This window comes from Natrix helvetica, assembly GCF_964273705.1.
Source record: "Natrix helvetica genome assembly, chromosome: 1".
Classification (NCBI taxonomy): Eukaryota; Metazoa; Chordata; class Lepidosauria; order Squamata; family Natricidae; genus Natrix; species Natrix helvetica.
In genome coordinates, this window is record NC_138548.1 from 202942488 (window position 1) to 202963235 (window position 20748).

The 20748-nt window shown below is 39.8% G+C and overlaps 1 protein-coding gene and 1 long non-coding RNA gene across 2 annotated transcripts; one reads left to right on the top strand and one right to left on the bottom strand.

Moving 5' to 3' along the window:
- Positions 1-597: 597 nt before the first annotated feature.
- On the top strand, positions 598-10836 carry LOC309395014 (sperm acrosome membrane-associated protein 3-like; the record flags this gene model as incomplete). The annotated part of the gene is made up of 4 exons (XM_081958743.1): positions 598-736; positions 1222-1380; positions 2146-2224; positions 10770-10836. 4 exons carry the CDS (start codon positions 598-600, stop codon positions 10834-10836), a joined length of 444 nt encoding a protein of 147 aa, XP_081814869.1.
- A 1239-nt stretch (positions 10837-12075) lies between these two features.
- LOC309384095 lies at positions 12076-14319 on the bottom strand. The gene is made up of 3 exons (XR_014173962.1): positions 14238-14319; positions 13763-13858; positions 12076-12624 (listed from the first exon to the last, which is right to left on the bottom strand). It is a non-coding gene; the product is annotated as an uncharacterized lncRNA (long non-coding RNA).
- Positions 14320-20748: the final 6429 nt, after the last annotated feature.

The window sequence follows — 20748 nt, forward strand, 5'->3', positions numbered from 1 at the left end:
GGAATAGATTTCCATCTGTGAACTAGAGAAATAAAATTCATTGAGATGTTGGTTTTCCAGAAATCTTTACCATGTTTGATGTCTTTCATATACCATGGTTGAGCAAGTATGGGTAGAATGACAATGTTCTTTGAATTCTGACCAAAATTAGGCCTGCAAGATCTTAGGAGAATGTGATCCTATATAGAATGAGCAATTGCATGGAAAACTGCCCATTTTCAACAGCTAACTGCCCTTTCCAAAGAAAAATAAATTAAAACATGAAATTGAAGCATGAACAGGTTTTTTTTTTTGCTAACTATAACATTTCAAATATTCAGTGCAGACGATTTCCTTTAAAGGGAAGCATCAAAATAAAACATGTACTTTGTTAATTTGGCCCACAGGTGACAGGTCCCAGCAGTTAGAGAGAAAGCAAGGGAAAGATAAATGAATGAATGGATGGATGTAATGGAATGGAATGAATTGAATCTCTAACTGCCTGTGAAAGTCCATAATGCATTTTTCTTTCCCCATAGGACACCCTGGAATCTCCTGCCTTCACTTTACCAGCCCTTCCCTTGGGATAGTGTTTCTTCTACTCAATGTTTTTTAGGGATGAAGTATCTTCTGCTTCTGTCTCTCCTCATATGCCTTTCATTTAGTGTTGTGGGAAAGACTTTTGGACGCTGTGAATTAGCCCAAGTGTTGAAGAAATCTGGCTTGGAGGGATATCGTGGATACAGTCTGGCTGATTGTGAGTGCTTCGTCCTTTCTTTGCCATTTCCCCACCTCTAGGTGAGAGCTATCCTGTGTCCAGAGCTGAACCCATCATTCAGAAATGTAATTCTGTTGGCTAGACGGATACATTTCGACAGTAACATGTCAGCCCGAAAAAGTCACGATCCAAACTATTACGAGCTAATCTTCCAAAGAAAAGGACAAAAACCAGACTTTTATGTCACCCTTTAACTATTGGGATCCAGCTCCCATCAGATCCAGCCAATGTGGCCAATAAACAAGGTGATGGAAGTCATAGTCTAAGAACAGCTGGTGACTTACTTATCCCCATGAACAGTTGAGCCAAAACCATGACAATAAGCAAGGGTCTGTGTGTTCAGAAATGCTTGATGAAATAGCATACCTCTTCCAAGTGCCAACCTCAAGCTTTTCCTAGGTCTAATGTTGTGTTGATTGGGAAAGAGAGTTCCAAATGACCCGTTTTCCTTCTCCATGCTACAGGGGTCTGCTTAGCCTTCTATGAGAGCCACTTTGACTCGGCGCTTGTGGACCATGAAGCTGATGGCAGCACCAGCAATGGCATCTTCCAGATCAACAGTCACCTTTGGTGCGAAGATTACAAACACGGGAAACCAAACCTCTGCCAAATGCATTGCAGCGGTGAGCTCTCAAGTGGGTTGGCTTCAGTTCTATACAGTGACATTTAACTGGGCTGCCTGGCAGCCACATAAGAAAAGGTCACTACCATCTAGCTCAGCCCTTACTGTTAGTATTAAGTATAAAATTACCACTCAGTGAGTAATTCTGCTCTTATTTATTGCTATGAAGCCACTCTGCTGGATAGTCTAGGATAGGGGTGTCAAATTCAAGACTTGAGGACCAGATCTGGCCTGCAGAGCTGCCCTGGAAACAGTGAAGGATCAGTCTGTGGTGCCTGCCAGCAAAAATGGAGCTCGGGGAGGGCTGAAGAAGGCAGTTGTGACTGAAAATGGAGCCAGGGGGGGGGCGCATGGCCCACCCAAGTGCTGTTATTGCTAGCAGAGGGCTGCACACGGCCCACTTGAGCTCCAGTTTTGCTCGCAGAGGGTTGCAGGAGACCATCACAGCCGAAAGAGCTCGGGTGCCCGTTTTCACTGGCAGATCACTCAGGCATCTCCGATATAAGTAATCTCAAACTGGCTGTGTCCACCTTGGCCATGACCCCCCCCCCCGGGTCAAACACAACCCAAAAGCAATCGACTTTGACACCCCTGGTCTAGGAACTGCTGTAAGGCTGAGATGTGCTGAACTTTAGATTAGGCTAGAAGGTCTCCCTAAAATAGTGTCCTAACCAGGTGGTTGAGGAAGGCCATCAGGAATTCTATAGCTCTGAAGAAACAGGAGTCTAGAGTCCAGCACCTGATACCATCTTCTCTGTTATTGCAGATCTGCTGACAAGTAATATCAACGATGATATCGTCTGTGCCATGCGGATTGCACAAGGACCCAGAGGCCTGGGATCTTGGTAAAATCATTTGGGGCAGGGGCAATGATCCCTTTTAAGACAGGCAAGCAGATGCACAAAGCATGATAACTTCTTAGCAGCAGTTGGGTTGGTCTGAGCATTATTGGGCCAGGAGGCAGTGATTTATTTTGGGGGGTGGGTGGTAGGGGCTAGCAAGTGCACAATATACTTTATGTATAAAGCTCTCTAAATTATTACTTTTTTTAAAATGAGAAGTTAAAAATGTTATTCACGGGAGTACATAATTGTGCACAAATTACATCTGTGAATCAAAACAATTTTAAAAAAGTAACTTAAATTGGAATGCTTGAATTTAATATTGTTTTTAATCAACTCTATCAGTGATTATTTTTAATAGCAGCATGACCAACTGTTGATTTATTTTTATTTTTTGTTGTGTGTTCTTGTTACTTTCCAGAAAAAAAAAGTGGTTATATCTATTAAGATGGATACATATGGATAGATGTATCCATTTTAATAGATATAAAGAATCAAGGTCAATTTTGAATCTAAGTTTTATATAGGATAGGTCACATTTTAAGCAATGTTTTCAGGATGCCATTTTTCATCTTTTCCAGTACAACAAATGTAAACTTGTGTTTTGGGGGAAAAATGGACTTTTTCATTATATGCATTTTCACTTCTGCCACATCTTTCTCATCTGCAGAAATTTGATTATGAGCCTGACTCACAGGTGACAAATTCAGAATCTTTGCACACTTACATACCAGATTTTGAATTTCTTCACTCCCAAAAATGGATTCTTTGCTTTTGTAATGTTGGTATTTAAAATGCCACCCACTCTTTCAATTCGCCATCCAGATAGTTACATCAGTGGTGGGATTCAATTTTTTTTTACTATCGGTTCTGTGGGCGTGGCTTGGTGGGCATGGCAGGGGAAGGATACTGTAAAATCTCCATTCCCATCCCACTCCAGGGGAAGTTTACTGCAAAATCCCCATTCCCTCCTGATCAGCTGGGACTCGGGAGGCAGAGAATAGATGGGGGCAGGGCCAGTCAGAGGTGGCATTTACCGGTTCTCTGAACTACTCAAAATTTCCACTACCTCTTCTCCAGAACTGGTCACAACCTGCTGAATACCACCTCTGGGTTACATACATACTTAAAAACCACCGAACAGTATCATTACTCCAATGCTAATAATAATGTTTTCACTTTGGGGCTGACTTCCTATCCTGGCCTTAGCAAATTCCAAAGCCTTGGCTGATGTAATGCACAGTATACAGTATTTCTGCCAATTCAGCCAAAACAACATTTTCAACAACAGTAGCTATTCCATTCTCAACCTCCTTTGAGAAATACTGCACTAATGGTTTATATAGATTAGTTCTTTGACTGGAAAATATATTGTTTAATGGTCTTCATAAGACTACCTCATATTCTGCAGTTTGGACCATTTCCTCAAATTGCAATTTCTTTACTGATGCCATACGGAATATCACATATACTGTGAAAACAGGTGTTTCTATATCCTTCAACTGAGACAAATTTTTCCATGCATCTTCATTGCCTAGAACTGTCCAATGAGTTAGGCAATGTTGTTCAGTGAGATGTGGAATTTCCTTCTTGTGACACCTCGGTATTTTCCCTATGTGACTCATGCCCCATGTGTAGTGAGCATTATCATCTTTTTTAAAAAAAAATATTTTTTTTATTTACAAACATGTAAAATACACACACACAAAACTTAGACGTACACCACATTTACACAATACAATACGAACAGGAGCTTCCTGTTCTTTCTAATAGCAATTGCCAATCGATATCGTTCACCTTATATTGTTTCCCCTTCTATTATATTTCATTTGCATTTCACCATTCCTAACCCTCTTATCTTACTCCTCTGTCTGCTATATTGGCTGGTTACCTCTAGTAAATTTAAACCACTTGGATACATATATATGTGTTAATTCTCCTTAACTACTATTTTTGGGCTTTGTTGTCTTCCTTCATTGATCCTTGTTTCTTTCCTCCATCCACCTATACCATTTATCTCATATCTGGTAGTATTCTGTTTCTTCTTTTCCCTGGATTTTTTTTGTTAATTTGTCCATTTCAGCACAATCCATAACCTTTCTTATTATTTCATCTTTGCATGGAATTAATTTGTTTTTCCATTTCTGGGCAAAGGCAATCCTTGCCGCCGTAATTATATGTAATATTAAATACTGAATTTCTTTTTTATATTTCACAGTCATTATTCCTAATAAAAAAAACGTCAGGTTTCCATTCTATTTTAACATCTGTTATTACCTTTTTGATCCTTTTCCAAAATTTTTTAGCCTCCTCACAGGTCCACCATAAGTGGTAGTATGTTCACATTTCCAGAATTTTGGGGAGGTATTTGTTGAGATTTTAGTTAACCTTGTTGGTGCCAGGTGCCATCTGTAAAACATTTTGTACTGATTTTCCTTGTATGCAACTGATAGTGTCATTTTTAAGTTTGTTCCCCAACATTTTCCCCATTTATCCAATTCAATATTATAGCCAAAGTTCTGTGCCCATTTTATCATTTGCTCTTTCATGATTTCCTCTTCCATTTTATGCTTCAGGAGAAATTTATATATTCTCTCTATCATCTTTCTACCTGAGCTGTGAATTATTTTATCCAATTCGTGTGGTTCTGTTTCGATGTCATATATTTTAGTATCATTATTGTTTAGTTTTGATTTGCAAGTAGGTTAGCCAGTCAACTTTCATGTTTTGTTCTGCCAATTCTTCAATTGTTTTTAATTTTCCCTGTCCATCAATTATGTCTCTGTATCTTAGCATTTTATTCATATCTATAAAATTTGGATGGATCGTCCTTTCTGTTGGTGATAGCCAATTCGGGATTTTCACATAGTGGATTTTTTTTTATTTTGAGCCAGTTTTGCAATAACGCTCTTCTAATTAAATGTTTTTGAAAGTATTTGTGTGTTTTATTTTTATCATCCCATAGGAATGTATGCCAACCTGCTTGCAAATAATGGCCTTCTAAGGTCAAAATTCTTTTATTCTTTAGCTCTATCCAATCTTTCACCTGTGTTATTGCTACTGCTAATGTGTATAATTTCCAATTTGGTAATGCTAAACCTCCCCTCTCCTTGCTATCTTGCATTGACTTTAGTTTAATCCTCGCTTTCCGTCCTTGCCAAATGAACTTAGCATTATCATCTTTTGCCGATTCAATGTGTTATCAGTGTAGAATTTTGTTTAAAGAGCCAGTTTGGTGTAGTGGTTAAGGCACCAGGATATAAACCAAAGGACCTCAAGTCCAAGTCCTGACTTGGGCAGAAAGCTAGCTGGGTGAATTTGGGCCAGTCACTCTCTCAGCATTAGGAAGAAGGCAAGGGCAAACCACTTCTGAAAATCTTTCCAAGAAAACTTTCATTTAACTTAACTTTAACTTTATTTAATTTCTAGACCGCCCCTCTCCCAGAAGGGACTCGGGGCGGTGTACAGTCATATTAAAAACAGTAAATATATATAATATAAATATAAAATTTATTTATTTATTTATTTATTTCTTAGCGCTTATAGACCGCCCCCTCTCCCGAAAGGGACTCGGGGCGGTGTACAGTCCATATCAAAATACATCATAAATGACTATAAAATTTAAACAATTAAAATATTAAGTGGATAAATACATAAATAAGAGGAGGATAAAAAGATATACAGAACTGTACTGCTAAGTAAATAATTTAAAATGTACAGCATTTAAAACCCCAATATCCTATAAAATTAAATTTAAAAGAGCAACCCCCCTAAAAAAACCAGTAAGAAATATGTATGCGGCAGGAGGAGGTAGCAATAGTTTAGGAAGTTAGGCAAGAAAACTGACTTATTTAGGCAGTCAGCAGGAGTCAAGAATGATTCAAAAACAACCACAAAAATGGATGGTTTAATCACTGTGAAAATCACCTGCATCTTTACAGCAAATACAGTACTATTTTGTAACGCTTAGTATTAAAGGAGCCAAACTTGATAGATAGAGCCCACAATTTACAAACTGGAATCTTGCTACTTTCACCTACCATTAATGTGTAATAAGAGGCATTCAATATCATTCATCACATTTTGGAAGACAACATGGTTAATACACTCAACAAATTCCAAAGTATAACTTTTGCTGCCCCGTCTTTTTGGAAGTGTAGTATAATTTGCTATGTGATTGTGGGTGTTTTGAAGAGAGCACTAAAGCATTCATGGAAATGGCAAGCCGTACAGTCAATGAATATTTTCCACTTGTACCCTTGAGTTTGTCTAAACTCATATTAGTATTTGATTTCCTTACTAAATGTTTTATCCATAGCCTTGTTGAATTCTTCATACCTTGCAGACTTCCTCAAGAAGGGATTCTTCTTTTTTTATTGCAATTTCTCCTTAGGCCGTCAATTTTTATGAATTCCATGACTTTTGATCAGCACAATTCACAACTAAATTTGGTTTCTGCATGTGACAGTCATACTATACAGCACTATCTTCAGTATAAGAAAAATGTTTTTCTTAGCCTATGGGCTACAGGCTTCCTTAGCACTTAGTTGCAGTATACATTAAATAATTAATTTAGCCGTGATAATTTCAAAAGCCATGTGGTTTTTATGTGTCTTAATATCATTGTCATTATCTTGTACAGATCTATGTGCTTTAACATTTTGATGGGATCAAAAAATCACACCGTGGTAACATTTTCTTCAGCCTGGCTCCTAAGCGTGAACATTAGAACCTCCCTTTCTCTCTCCTTAACTTTCCCCCTTGCTTTGATCCCTCCCACCCCCTAGTGGTCCATCCCTTCTTCATCCTGGAGTCTACCAGAAGATGCCCAGGCTTCAGCCTAGCTCCTGAAGGAGAGAAGGTTCCCCTCTCTCCCTCATTCTCTCTCTCCCCCTTTGCTTACCGATTTGCAAAGACACCCTTCATTAGTGCATTATCTTTAACACGGAGGGGCAAAATGAGTCTTATGTGTGGATGTTCAATGGCTGATGTGTGGCCACACAGGTGTGCACCAGAGGTGGGTTCGGCGCAGATCAGGCAAACGGGTAGTAGCGGTGGCGGTAGGCTCCGCCCACCTGCCCAGGTGCTTCTGTGCATGCACAGAAGCATCACACGAGTGCATAAGCATGTGAGCATGTGTGCATGAGCGAACCCGTAGCAAAAAAATATGGAAACCCACCACTGGTGTGCACCACAGACATTGAGCATGGATATCATGATTTTTGTTCTGTTTTTAAGAAAAGCCATCAATGGCCTTGGGAGTTGTTTGAGAAAGAGGATTGAAATTTGAACTTGGGGGGGGGGGGAACCCCCAAGCCCCAAATAGGAGTATTGTCTGTTGTTTTATAGAGGACTTTTATTTTTTAAATCAAAGCCCTGTCCTGATATCCAACATTTGCTGCTAATTCCATCTTCTGGACCAATCTTCCACAACTCAGTAGCTTTCTGATAGTCCGGTTCATATTATCTGGATTTGGGAGTCCAAATCAAACACGTAAGAAGGACAATTGGTTAGAGAAGGCTATTTTGAACACAAATGAAGCTTAGTTTTCTGAATACTAACCAAGTAATAAATGAAAATACCCAAAGCATAATTTAACAGAAAGAAAATGAATTGTATGTATATTATACCAAAATAATGACACACGGTAACTTGAAGAAGAGGACAGCTTAAAAAAAAAAAAAAAAGATCTACAAATATCAGAATGAAAAAATCTCTTCTTAATTGAGTACATCTCAGAATAATAGATTTGGAATTTCATACTAATGAAAACAACATAATTGCTGAAAATCACTAGATTTTTTTGAGTGTCTTTTAAAGTTATCTCTAATCTACATAGATTAATGCTCCATGTATTTGATTAACACTTATTAATTCTCAGTCCTGGTAACAGCACGTAATACTTCTCCTAGAAAATATCTAAAATCTATAAATTGCTTACCTGTACCGTTATCATCTGCTGTCAGAGCTTGGGAGAGGGAAGGAAGAGGAAGAGAGGGAGGGAGCAATAAAACTGCAAAGAAATTCCTGACTCTTGTTTGCCATCTAGTGGGTTTTATGGATTTTTTGCAGGTTAGATATGGTGGTTGTTGTTAGTTGCGAAGTTGTGTCCGGCCCATCGTGACCCCATGGACAATGTTCCTCCAGGCCTTCCTATCCTCTACTATCCTCTGGAGTCCATTCAAGCTCACACCGAGTGCTTTGGTGACTCCATCCAGCCACCTCATTCTCTATTGTCCCTTTCTTCTTTTGCCCTTAATCTTTCCCAGCATTAGGCTCTTCTCCAGTGAGTCCTTCCTTCTCATTAAGTGGTAGCCCGATACTATTGTTTTAAGAACACCATTACAGTAATTGATGAAGAGAATGTCCTACCCTTTCTCTGCAATATTTGAACACTACAACTTGATGCCATCTAGTGGCTACTCTGAAAATGTGGCGTCACCGAATTTGCATTTTAGCACCTGAATTTGGCAATATTTTGGCTGTTGTTAATATTATCCATAGGCCAGTGGTTCCCTAACCTTTTCTTCACCACAGACCCCCTTTAAATACCTTTTGGGGCCACAGACCCCCAAGACTTAACTCAGGGTTGGCTGGGAAATTCTGGGAGTTGAAGACCACAAGTCTTAAAGTTTCCAAGTTTGGACACCCCTGACTTAACTCAAGATTTAAATCATAACATTTTGTTAAGCCTTTGTGGACCCCCTGTAATGACATCCCGGCCCCTGCCCAGGTTAAGAGCCACTGCCATAGACCATCTTATCTTATCTTATACCTCCAAAGAGATTGGGATAGTAAGCATGTTCCCTTCCTGTTGTATCCTTCCAACTACCATATCTATCTTGTGAGAAAGATGAAATGAGCTTCGATTACTGAACACATAGCACAACTACTGTGAGTAGGAATTCAAAGCCAGGACTAACCCTGTGTTGGAGCTACTTGCACAATTGCAACCTTGTGAAGCAGGAGAATAGCCACTGCTAACTAGCCCTATCAGTGTGCATGGGAAGATGTCTGCCAAGGAGTTTCTTTTTCCTAACAAATCTCTCTTCTTTTGTATGGAGTCTCCCAGGCAATTAGGATGTGAGTTATAAGGACTTATCCAACGTGTAGGGCAGGGCAACTGGGACAGGAGTGATGGCAGAGACTAGCCCTTCCCTCTTAATTGTGAATGGAATAGAAAATAGAAAAACAGAGTTGGAAGGGACCTTGGAGGTCTTATAGTCCAACCCCCTGCCTAGGCAGGAAACCCTACACCACTTCAGACAAATGGCTATCCAACATCTTCTTGAAGACTTCCAGTGTTGGAGCATTCACAACTTCTGGAGGCAAGATGTCCCACTGATTAATTGTTCTAACTATCAGGAAATTTCTCCTTAGTTCTAGGTTGCTTCTCTTCTTGATTAGATTGATTATTGAATACTCAAGACGGTTTGTTGACAATCTAGACAACACCTGTTCTAGTTCCACACAGGCTTCTTCCAATCCCAAAGATCCTCAACCAAGGAAAACTCATATCTAGTGTTGTGAAAATTCATATCTCGTTCTCCCTATAGAACATCTAGCATTCTAGTACTGCATTTGTCAAGCTAAACTACATTGGTAGGCACATATTGGATCACAGTCCAATGATTATATTCTGGTATATCTTTCCCCATTTGTGGTAATACTCCATGCTATTTGGATTTCTTATCTCAAACACCAATGTTGGCTGGGAATATATGATGGAAATGTCAAGCTAGAAATGCTGAGATTGTCTGCATTAGAAATAAAACGTTTAAGGTTAATTAAATGAAAGGACACAAGTAGTTACCAGAACTAACCTCAAAGAAATTGGTATTTTTGCATCCCCACAATCAATATACAGATAGTCCTTGTTTAGCAACTGCCCCGTTTAATGGCTGTTCAGAGTTATGAGTGATGAAAAAATAATTTTGTGACAAATACTCACATTTAGGACCTTTTTTGGGTCTGTAAAGCAAAGGTAAACTGAAGTAAGATTATAAACACAGTTGTGGTTGCACTTAATGACTGATTCACTTAATGACTGAGTTGCTGGTTCAAATGGTGGTCATTAAATGAGGACTACCTATAATGGCTACATTAGTCTTCTTTCCTGTCTGCTTAAAATTGCTTGTTTCTTACAATGGGAATCCAGTGATCTTTAAACAAGCTTCTGGTGAACTGGAGACTCATTTATTCCGTGTTCTTTCTAATGTTGCTACTAGACTGAGGGGGTTGCGTAAAGTCAGACACGAGTGCTATATGCAAGGCATGGATGACTGCATGTCATAAGCATGAATGCATGTGCAGTTCCTTTTGCCTGGCCCAGCAATAATTGTGAAGCTGCAGATAGGACTTGTCCACCTTGCATTTCTTGGGTTGAACAGCTAAGTGTTCTTCAAGAAGCCATTCATTGAGCTTTGCAACTGCATTGCTCTTGTTTTGAGAATATGCAAAGGGTAAACTGTAGTCTTGCCATTTGTGTTATTTGCTTAGGTTGAATGTGCTAATAGGAGTCTCCTCTCCCCCCTCATTTGCTCTCAGGATGGGTTGGAGAGAAAATTGTGAAGGTCTACAGTTGTCTGGCTGGTTGAAAGGATGCAAACTATGAGAAGGAGAGACTGAGAGAAAAAAGAAGGTACCAAAGGCCATGAAAATGATTGAAGAGCCCTGGGACTGTTGCCTTCCTGAAGCTAAGCAACCCTACCCGATTTAAAAAAAAAACTAAAAAAAAAAACCCTCTTGGATTGTCCCTTACCAGAAGAGCAACTGTAGCTTGGACTTTTGAGAAAAAAGATCTTGTGGTATAAAAAAAGCTTATTCAAGCAATATGATTGAAATGACATCTATTAAAAACTCATGTGTAAGTTTGGACTGGGAGTTGTGATGTTCCAGTTTTCAATTCATGAAAGATAAAAATTGCCAGATAAAACTTCTTTAAAAAACACGTTAATGACTTAAAACTGCTTTTAAAAACATGTTGATATGATTCTCCCAAGACATTTTAAATTTCTAGCAATTCAATAGGCAAGAGATAAAAGGAACCAAGACAGTTGTTCTGATGTCAAGGCCGCAACCTTTGAATTGGCATTTTTAAAAGTTTACTATTTTTGAACAATTTAGTATTGTGATTCTAATGACCACCTGAAATCACCTCCATAATTTGCCTAATCCCTAGATTAAGGCAGTGACAAGTAACAAATCTGAAGCCTACCATATGCATCCACTTAATTTGGTGATATTAACCAAGTTTGGGATTGTTGGCAATAAGAGTGAAGTGACAAATCCCATTGCATATTACATCTTCAAAAAAAATGGGTGGCTAAAAATTAAGAGGGTTATCCAAAGATAAACCACCAATTTTGTCTTGAAAATATTTCCCATTCATGTGCACATCTGGCTCTCTTATGAATTTTTAAACTCAAAAAGCAAGACTGTTAAACTAGTCTTCCTTAAAATCTGTAGGCCATCATAGTAAGAATTCTCAGCACTAGGAAACACTGATCAGGGAAGGGTACAATGCACACTATGAAATGTTGCTTTTTAAACTTTTAAAGTCAAAAGGAGGTGGTTTAGTGGGCTAGCCATTAGAAATAGGTATGGTTATGAACATTTTCTCAGTGGCACTTTAAAAAATCATTATGGAATAAGCTTTAGTTAAGTTAGAATGTGGCAAGCACCCGTTCTGTTGCAAACTCCCAACTGCAACAAGTTGAAATACTGAAAATAAAAGAGACCCTTCATATTTACCCCTTTGGTTATCTATGAGCATTTAACCAATCAAACACAGGTGATAAGTTTATTGCAATTTTATTTATAACTTGCAACATTATATACAGGATACAGTTTTTAACATTTTGCATTCAATGAGATACATTTAACATATTATAGATCAGAAATTTTATAAAACCAATTCTTTGGTTTTTTAAAAAAGTATTTTAATAAAAGCATAGGCTATTATAAGTATGCAGAACTTTTTTCTCTCTCTCCATGCATTTGGAAAATCCTGATTTGGGAGCTACCCAAACAATGTAGCACTTACAGAGTTGCTTTTAACATGAAAGTGCTAAAGTTTGAGCTGCACCCAGCCAGAAGGTTGTGCAAGCCAAGTTAGGCCAGGATAGTTGTCTTGAGCCACCTAGAAACCACTTCATCACAGAGCACTTAGGAGCACATATGACACAGAAGGACTCCTGGTGAAGTTGTCTCCAGGAACTATGAAGATCTTAAAATGGGACACCAGAAAAGACACAATCCAGTTTGGAGTGAACCTGAGCCGGAGCTTCACCCAAACAATGAAGCACTTTCCAGATTAGAAAAAAGAAAGTGCCCATATCTGGGCAAGGCTGAGTCAGCGAGATGGGATCATGGAGACGCTTCTCTTGGCTTGTTGGGAGTTCTGCAGACAGAAGAAAAGACTTTTAGAGAACATAAAAAGACTGAATGCATTTCTTATCCATTGCAGTTTAAAGAAGCTAAAGTGATAAGATGCCTGGGTTTGTCGTTCTGCCAGGCCCAAATCCCACACAAACAATATAGCACTTAATTGAATTTATTACTACAAGAAAGTGCCACTGTCTGCGTGGGCTTCAGGAGGCCACGTTGGGTTAGCATTTTCACCCATAGATTCAGCTCCTGGAAAAAACTAAGCTCGACAAAACTTACGAAATAAAACGATTTAAAACGATCCCGGGCGCGGCGTTTCCTCGCCGGCCGCCTATTTGGGAGAGTACTGCGAATAGGCGGTCCGTGGTTGACCTCGGCCCGCAACTCAAAAAATTTGTTGTGAGCCAATGGCGCGATGCAATTCTACCACCGGTTCAGAAAGGTCGCCTACACGGGGACGGTTGATTTTTAAAACACGTGCGAATCCGCCGCTGCTAAATACGGACGAAGCAAAGTACGCGCGACTTGGCCGTCTTAAAAAAGTTGCGTAAGGCCGCCATTCCCGTTTTCTCCCACTAGGGGTGATATAAACTCGAAACGAACCGTACTACTTAGTGGCTGTGTGGCCAATGGACGGGCGGATGGCTCAAGGTACCTGGATTAGACGAGTTTTAAAAGTTTTAAAAACATCCATCGGAAAGGCCCTTTTCTGGGATATGACGCACTACAGTCACCCCACACAACACCCCCCCCCCGGCACGCAATGGAGACAACGTGACCAAGACGACGCCAATACAAGGAAGCACTTTCTTCTTTAAGATTACAAGGCAGTGCAACTATATTGGTGGCGTCGAGGCAGCTGAAAAAGGTGTTCAAATGCGCAGGACCGCACTCCTCCGTTTTAAATGTCTGTAGGGTTTTCTTTTTCGTTTCAGATCTGCAGGTTGAGTTAAGCTGTATGTCCGGGTGCCCAAAAATCTTTCCACCCACGTAGCACCGATCCAAGAAACTTTCTCGCCCCACAAAGCTGATCCTTTGACCACTCCAGCCACGTGGTCCTCAACCCAACTCAAAAAGGGGTCGGCTTTCAGTTTTCCCACTTCCCCAGATCTTCCACCCACCCGCTTCCCAGATTGCCCGCTCTATATCACCTTTCGCATTCTTCCTGCCGTCGAAGGAACTTTTCAGTTGCAGTCTGTGAAGTCTTGTCAATATTCAAGCGCGGGCAGCAGCGACATTGAAGCGGTCTTGAGGGGGGGGAAGTTGGTCGGGGTAAAAAAAAGAGAAGAAATGTCATATCTGCTGGCCTGACTCTCCTCCGTTCACCAAAACCAAGGGTACCAATTTCCGCTTCCAGCTTGCCTTCACTCCACCCGGTCCCCATAAATAGTTTTGGAAGGTCAAAAGATAGGTAAGCTGGAAAGATCTCACGTGCTCGGGAGAGCGGAGATAACGAGCCCAGCAGCAGATCTGTTGGGACTGTCCCTGCAACCTCTCGCCCCACCGCCAAAAACTCCCTTTTTTAAGAATTCCAGGAATTTAAATTTCCCGCGTGCCTCCCCTTTCCAATTGGAAAAGTCCTCCAAAGCAGCGCCCCCCAGAGCCCGCGTCTCCTCTCATGCTTACCAATCGTGGCAAAGCCGGCAGTGAAGTCTCTCTTCTGGGATCCTGTGCTGTCCACCCAGTGCGCTACGCTTTATAAAGCTTGGGACTTCTGGGGTGCCATTGGCTCGTGACTTCCCACCATTGGCTTTCCTCCTCCAATCAAGTTCAAGAGCTGTGATCCCTTCTCCACCCACATTTCCCCCTCCCCTGACCAAACCCTTGTCTGATCAAGGAGTGGATTAGGGGAAGGAGGTAAAGCAATCAAAGAGTTGATGGAGGGCAGATAGCTCAATCCATGGCTGGAGACAATGGGTCAAGCCGCCCCCCCCCACCCCATCCAGGAAGGTGGATGATACAGGAAGCCTTAGGCATGAATATTCCCGCCCATACCATTCCAATGGGCCATTCTTTCTTTAGCTTGATGGTTGAGGAATGCTTTTGTTTTACAAATATTCAGGTGATCAAGCCAAATCTTGTGATTTTGTAGCATTTGAAAAGGCCAGGCAAAAGTACTGGGGCAAAGTTGAGGGGGAAATTCAACCTTTGGGTCTTATCCATGACCTTTAAGACTTGTTAACCTTCTGTGGCCAAAAGAGTTGCCATTCCCCAGCTACAATTGATGCTTATTTTTGCAATATATAGGTATATTCTTCCCAAATTGGTTGAACAGGCCAAAGGATATAGAAATTTAGCTCAAATAACAACATTGAATGTATGGATGCCCATGCTTATTTCATTTATCTTTAATATATTCTACAGCATTCTTCTGATGTAGGCTTTTAGCCATAGAAACTGAAGCTCAGATAATTTATATCAATTCTCCAGATGCCATAGCAAAGTTGATGTAGGTACTTTTCTAGAGCTCAGTTGTACAGAATGTATGTGCATTTCCCTTGTTCCTAGGTATATGCATTGGTTATGGCAGTATTAATCAAGGAATATTAAATAAATTAAAATTTCTTCCAGTTGTGATCACTAATTACAGAAATTTCAAAACTCTTCTCTAGCCAGGGCCTTCATTTTTTTTTTGCTATCCAAAGAGCATCCTTGCTATTTCTTTGTTCATCTGCAAAAAATCAAAAAGAAAAAAACCCCAGATTTTCTCACCCCTAATTATTTCTTATTTCTTTCTACTTTAGTTCCATTGTTTGCTTTCAGTTGCAGTCTGTTGACAGCATACCCTTAAACTTTGGCTTCTCTCAAAATATTTTTTTGAGTCTGGCATTTAAAAAAAAATTGATGATATAATCTAATGCCCTCTTTTGAATGAAATGGGACTGATCAATAGTGCTGGAGTGTTGAACACCCTCCTTCCCCAAAGAGTGCTTGTTTCTTGCCACTGCTTAAACTTTGCTCCAGAGAGTAGGTGTAGCATCATTGAGAGTTCTGAAGAGTGATAAGCTTTTAAAATCTATAGCACTTTTCTTCATTCTAGTGTGCTCCATATGTGTTGAATTTCAACTCTCAGTGTTTCCTAGTCAAAGCCAACATATCTGACCAACTCAAAATTGGAAAATCCTATTTTATGTCTTCAGTTGTTTTCTACAGTTTCTATGGGGCATAGAAGGTATCATTTCTCTTTATTCTATGAGGTCTATCATATTGCATGGGATGAGGGATTTATGTGTTTATTGATTTATTTAATTTATATCCCACATTTATTATTTTTATAAAATTGCTCAAGGCAGTGAAATACCCAATATACATTTTTCCTTGTATTTCCCACCCAAACAACACCCCTGCCTTGTTCTATGGGTAGTGAGCTTGTGACTGAAAAGTGTTGGAGCTAGAAGTTCCAGAATGGAGTCTTGTAGTTCCAGTACATCCATGAGCATCAATCTGCTGCAATGCTTTTCAACTTTGGCAACTTTAAAATGTGTGGACTTCAACTCCCAGAATGCCCCAGCCAGCTTATGCTTGCCAAGGTTAACAAAGCCCTGGTCTGCCGTATGAAGCTCAGGGTGACCATGAAACTCTGTTGCTCTCTGGGACAGTGTACAATTAGGAAACTCTTCCTTGATGGGTTCTATTTCCATGTTCCTTAATTCTCTCTCTCCCTGCCCCCCTCCCCCAAGGAAATCCAACTACACCTTCACTGATTTAAGGAATCACTGCCTGATCCGAAGTCTTTCTTCCAATCATATAAAACTGATTTTTGCCTTTCAGTGGCATCTTGTTGATGTGGTGTATTAGAAAATGGGTGACAGGTGACATCAATTTTCTTCCTTGTTAGAATAGGCAGGTTTTGAGTAGTTAGAACAAATGCTCTGTGGCAGGATTTTATTCCTTCATATTAAAAAGAATAAAGCATGTCTTGGGTTTTTCCCCCTAATTTTTATGTGTAAGAATATATATATATGTGTGTGTAAGAATATATATATATATATATATATATATATATATATATATATATATATATATATATATATATATATATATATATATATATATATATATATATATATATATATATATATGTTGTATTTGTACTGATAAATAAATAAAGGGAGACAATTTTGGCATACCAGGGGTTGTAACACAAATATATATATATTCTCCACTGAATTCCAAAGATCTTCTCCTAGTTCAGGGCATGGAATTGTAATCTTAAAGTTTCTTCTTTCTCCCTTTATATGGGAGTCATCTAGTGGGTTTTCTACTCCTGCTGGCTTTATTTGAGCCTATTCTTGAGCAACTGGAAGGGGGTGGGGATGTAAGGAAGGGGAAATGAAAGTGCAATGAAATCAGCATACATTATACTGTAAAAGCAAATTCCCCGAGTTTTGTCAAAATTTTCTTCGTATTTTTATTCCAACTGATACCCTTCAATCCAAGATTCCACTTCTAATTTTCCTGCTACTGGTGTTTTATCATCATAGCAACTTTTATTAGGTGCATGGTCTAACATTGCCCAGTGCATTTCTCCTTGAGTGAAAATTTGAACTCAAGTCTTCTTCTTTTAGTCTAGCATCCTCCTCAGTACACAAATGGGCCAATGGGGGTGGGGGTGGGGTGGGGTGAGATTGCTAAAACAATAGCTGGTCAATTTCTCAACCCCCTCCCACCAAGGAAAGGATTTCTTCCCTGCATAATTAACTCATGGGATGTTTTGCCACAAGAAGTGGTAATTGCTTTAAAAGGATATTAAACACATTACGAAGGATAAGTTTTATCCGTGATGATCAGTCATAGGGTATATATGAAAGTTCCAGGTCCAAAGTTAAGTATTTCACTTTGATTTGATTTGATTTTTTTTAACATGGAAGAACCACCATGCCTGATTTATTTTTGTTTTGAAAGATCTGATTAGAAACTTAGGAGAACGTAAGATTACTAGGTGGACTTTTGACCTGGTTCAACATGCTTCTGATGTCCAATATACTGGCAGGTGAGAAGAGGTGCAGATTGCCTCCACCCTGCCCCTCCCAACAAACCACAGTCTCCCTGCATCTTGAATGAAATAGTATGAATGCCAGATCAATAAAGGTGAGATTTGAACTGGGAGGTGGGGGAGGAGGGAGAACTGGGGAAGGTCAAGAGAAAAGCATTTCTGAAGAATGAATGCTTGTTTGAATGCTGATGGGAAAAGGCAGCTAGTTAGATCAAGATGGAATTTCATATAAGTTCAATACATTGGTTCTAATGCAGGTAGAACCTTGCTTAAATCTTGAAATAATACATGAGTTAGTCATGATTTCACAAGGGTGGAAATGGGAATCGAATTTGACTAAGATCCCATTCAACCCAATCTCCCTTAATACCGTAACCTTTTGTTCCTTTTGAGTATACAAAGAATGCGGAATGTCTCACTCATCTTTATAACTGCCCTACAAGTAAATGCCTGGATCTGTTTCCTAGATCAACCATCTGTGGTTGTGGTCAGCTTGCCTGAGGGCATCTTTGGAAGCAATGAGAACTTACACACCGGATCTTCCTTTTCCCCAACTTAATATTGGAGCACCAAGTAAAATTGCACAAGGGCATCCTTCAGAAATTCTCTTTTGCAACCTCAGTGGAAGTGAGCAAGACTATTGCACATCTCCTGTTGGTTTCACTGGTTAGTGTGCAGGAGTGTTTTCTAGTGCGTTGTAATTTTCTTAGAGAGGGGTCTTTATTTGATAAAACAACTTTGCTATACACATTCATCTCCTCCCCACCCACCCCTGTGTGTGTGCATGAGTGCACTTGCCTTTTTCCCCCTTCATTTTTTATTCTGGAATTACAGGCCTAACTGATTACTTGAAAATGGATATAGATATTCCTTGAAAGGAATACAGTTCTCCCAAGTGTGGCAAGAGTTCACAAGAAGATTTAAAGTTCTCAGAACAGAATTTTCAGGAAGAAAGTCTAGGATTGCACTCAACTCAATGGCCAGTGATAGTTTACCACATTGTGAAAGAAGTGAGGTAACCTTCATGGGTATCTAAAGAGGAAGGGAAGTTTATTACCATTACATCCAGAATTGCAGGACGGCGTTGCTGGCTTTAAGGCAGTGGTACCTTATTTAGATGTTTCAAACATTAGACATTTAGATAGATATTTCAAGGGGGCCACAGGTGAAACATGCAATAGAACCCATGACGTGCAGAAAAGTAAAGTGACTTATACTGCAAATATTGCCTTGTTGATGTCAGAAACGCAGCCACTGTCTGGGTTATATTAATTGACCAATGAGCTACAGTCAAAATTACGTAAGTAGTTGTGCATTGTAAAACTGCATTACTGCGCTTTTTTAATAAATAAAAGCATGTATTCTATTTGCAAGCCAAGTCTGTAAATGAGAATCTTTTTCACCAGTGATGGGACCCAGACAGAAGAAAAGCAGGGTTAGTAGGGGCCATGAGTGGGGGGGGGGGGGAAGCTTGAGAAAACTTTTAAAGCACAAAAATCTGAACTGACAAAGATGCATCACAAATGCATGCAATGAACTGTTCACAGGGACCCTGCTTTTCTTCACATCCCCAAATATGTCCTGCTTGCCACAAGATTTGAAGGGGCTACGCTGGACTTTGAGAGGAGGGCTCTCAGAGCTTATACTGGGAGATGCACAGAGGATTTTACGCCCTTCCTAGTAAATGTGGATCTCCCTGCTCAAATCGAAGAGGCTGAGAATTGAATGAACAGACTCAGATTTTTTTCAGAGTTGTGGAGTGAAGGTGAAGGGCTGAAATCCAACTACAAGTTGGCATCAGATGGAAACTTACCTCTTAGAGGTAAGAAAAACAGCTGCAGAGATTATTTTGTTAGGCAAAACTCTGCATCCCACACAGAGATCTGGGAGCTTGCAAATTCTGAGTAATATTATTTGCCCTAAAAGCCGTAAAACAGAATAGATTATAATTAGTATGTCCCATTTTGTCTGAACAAACTTTTGCCTGCAACTAACTGGGGCCTTTTTCAGAGTAATCCTGAATAAAATCAGAGTAGATCATAGAAAACACCCTCACAATTTAAATTTTGACCTTGAAATCCATATAGAAATAAAAAGGATCCAGGCAAACTGGAAGAGAAGGAGCATTGCCATTCCATTTGCAATCAGCTGGAACATTTTGGGTGTTTCTTGAGCAAATTCCAGCTTCTCATTCACATTGTTAAGTCTTTAGCTTTCTAAGCAGATTTATTTTGAAGCCAGCCCTGTTGTTCCCAAGACTATATGTGCCCCAATATCCCTGCTATTGATTGCTGAATTGGAGTCAGAGATACAGATCTGCTTTAACCTCTCAGGGATGGCAGTACAAATAATGCTGATGTTTTGAGAAAATCATGGTTCCAGTTTCTCTTCGGGTTTTCCCTAAATTTCTAGAGGTTCCTTAATTGCCAAGAGTAGATGCTCATGAAGGCTGCTCTTAATTCTTCAGCTGACCATTGCATCTGTGTTAAAATAGGTTGAAATATCCTACATTTTGTTGCATTTCACCCCAAGAAATTTGGTGCAACTCACAACAACCCTGTTAGGCTGACCAGTTGGAAAGATAGTGAATGCTGGGGTCACACTGTGTTTCCTAGCTAAATGGGGCCTTGATACCATCCCAATGCTCCCAAGTCGTAACTAAGTGGGCTCCCTGCTAACTACATCCCCAATATATCTTAAAATACTGCCTGCATCCACATTTGGTAAGGCAAGAAACTGATGTATGGGATGAGATTGATTTTCCCGCCAAAATGTCTTTATATTTTTGGAGCAAAAGTCTTATCTAGTTGGTAGGCTGGAATGGTGAATGTGCAGTAGTTCTTCATTCTCACACTGTGAAAACTGGGTTCTGACACTGAGCTAGGCATGGATTGTTCCACCATACCTAGACAAAAATGGAGATGATGGTGGTGGAATGGTGTAACAATTGTGGGACAATGTGTGATCAAATGTAATCCTTTTTTTTCAAACAAAAAAATGCTGATTTTTATTAATATGAAGCATTTCCCTCAGGAGCTTAAGGCAATATACATATAGCCCTCCTTTCTGCAATTTTCTCCAGAACAACAACTCTGTGAGGTAGGCTGGATTGAGGAAAAAATAAACAAACCCAAATCCACC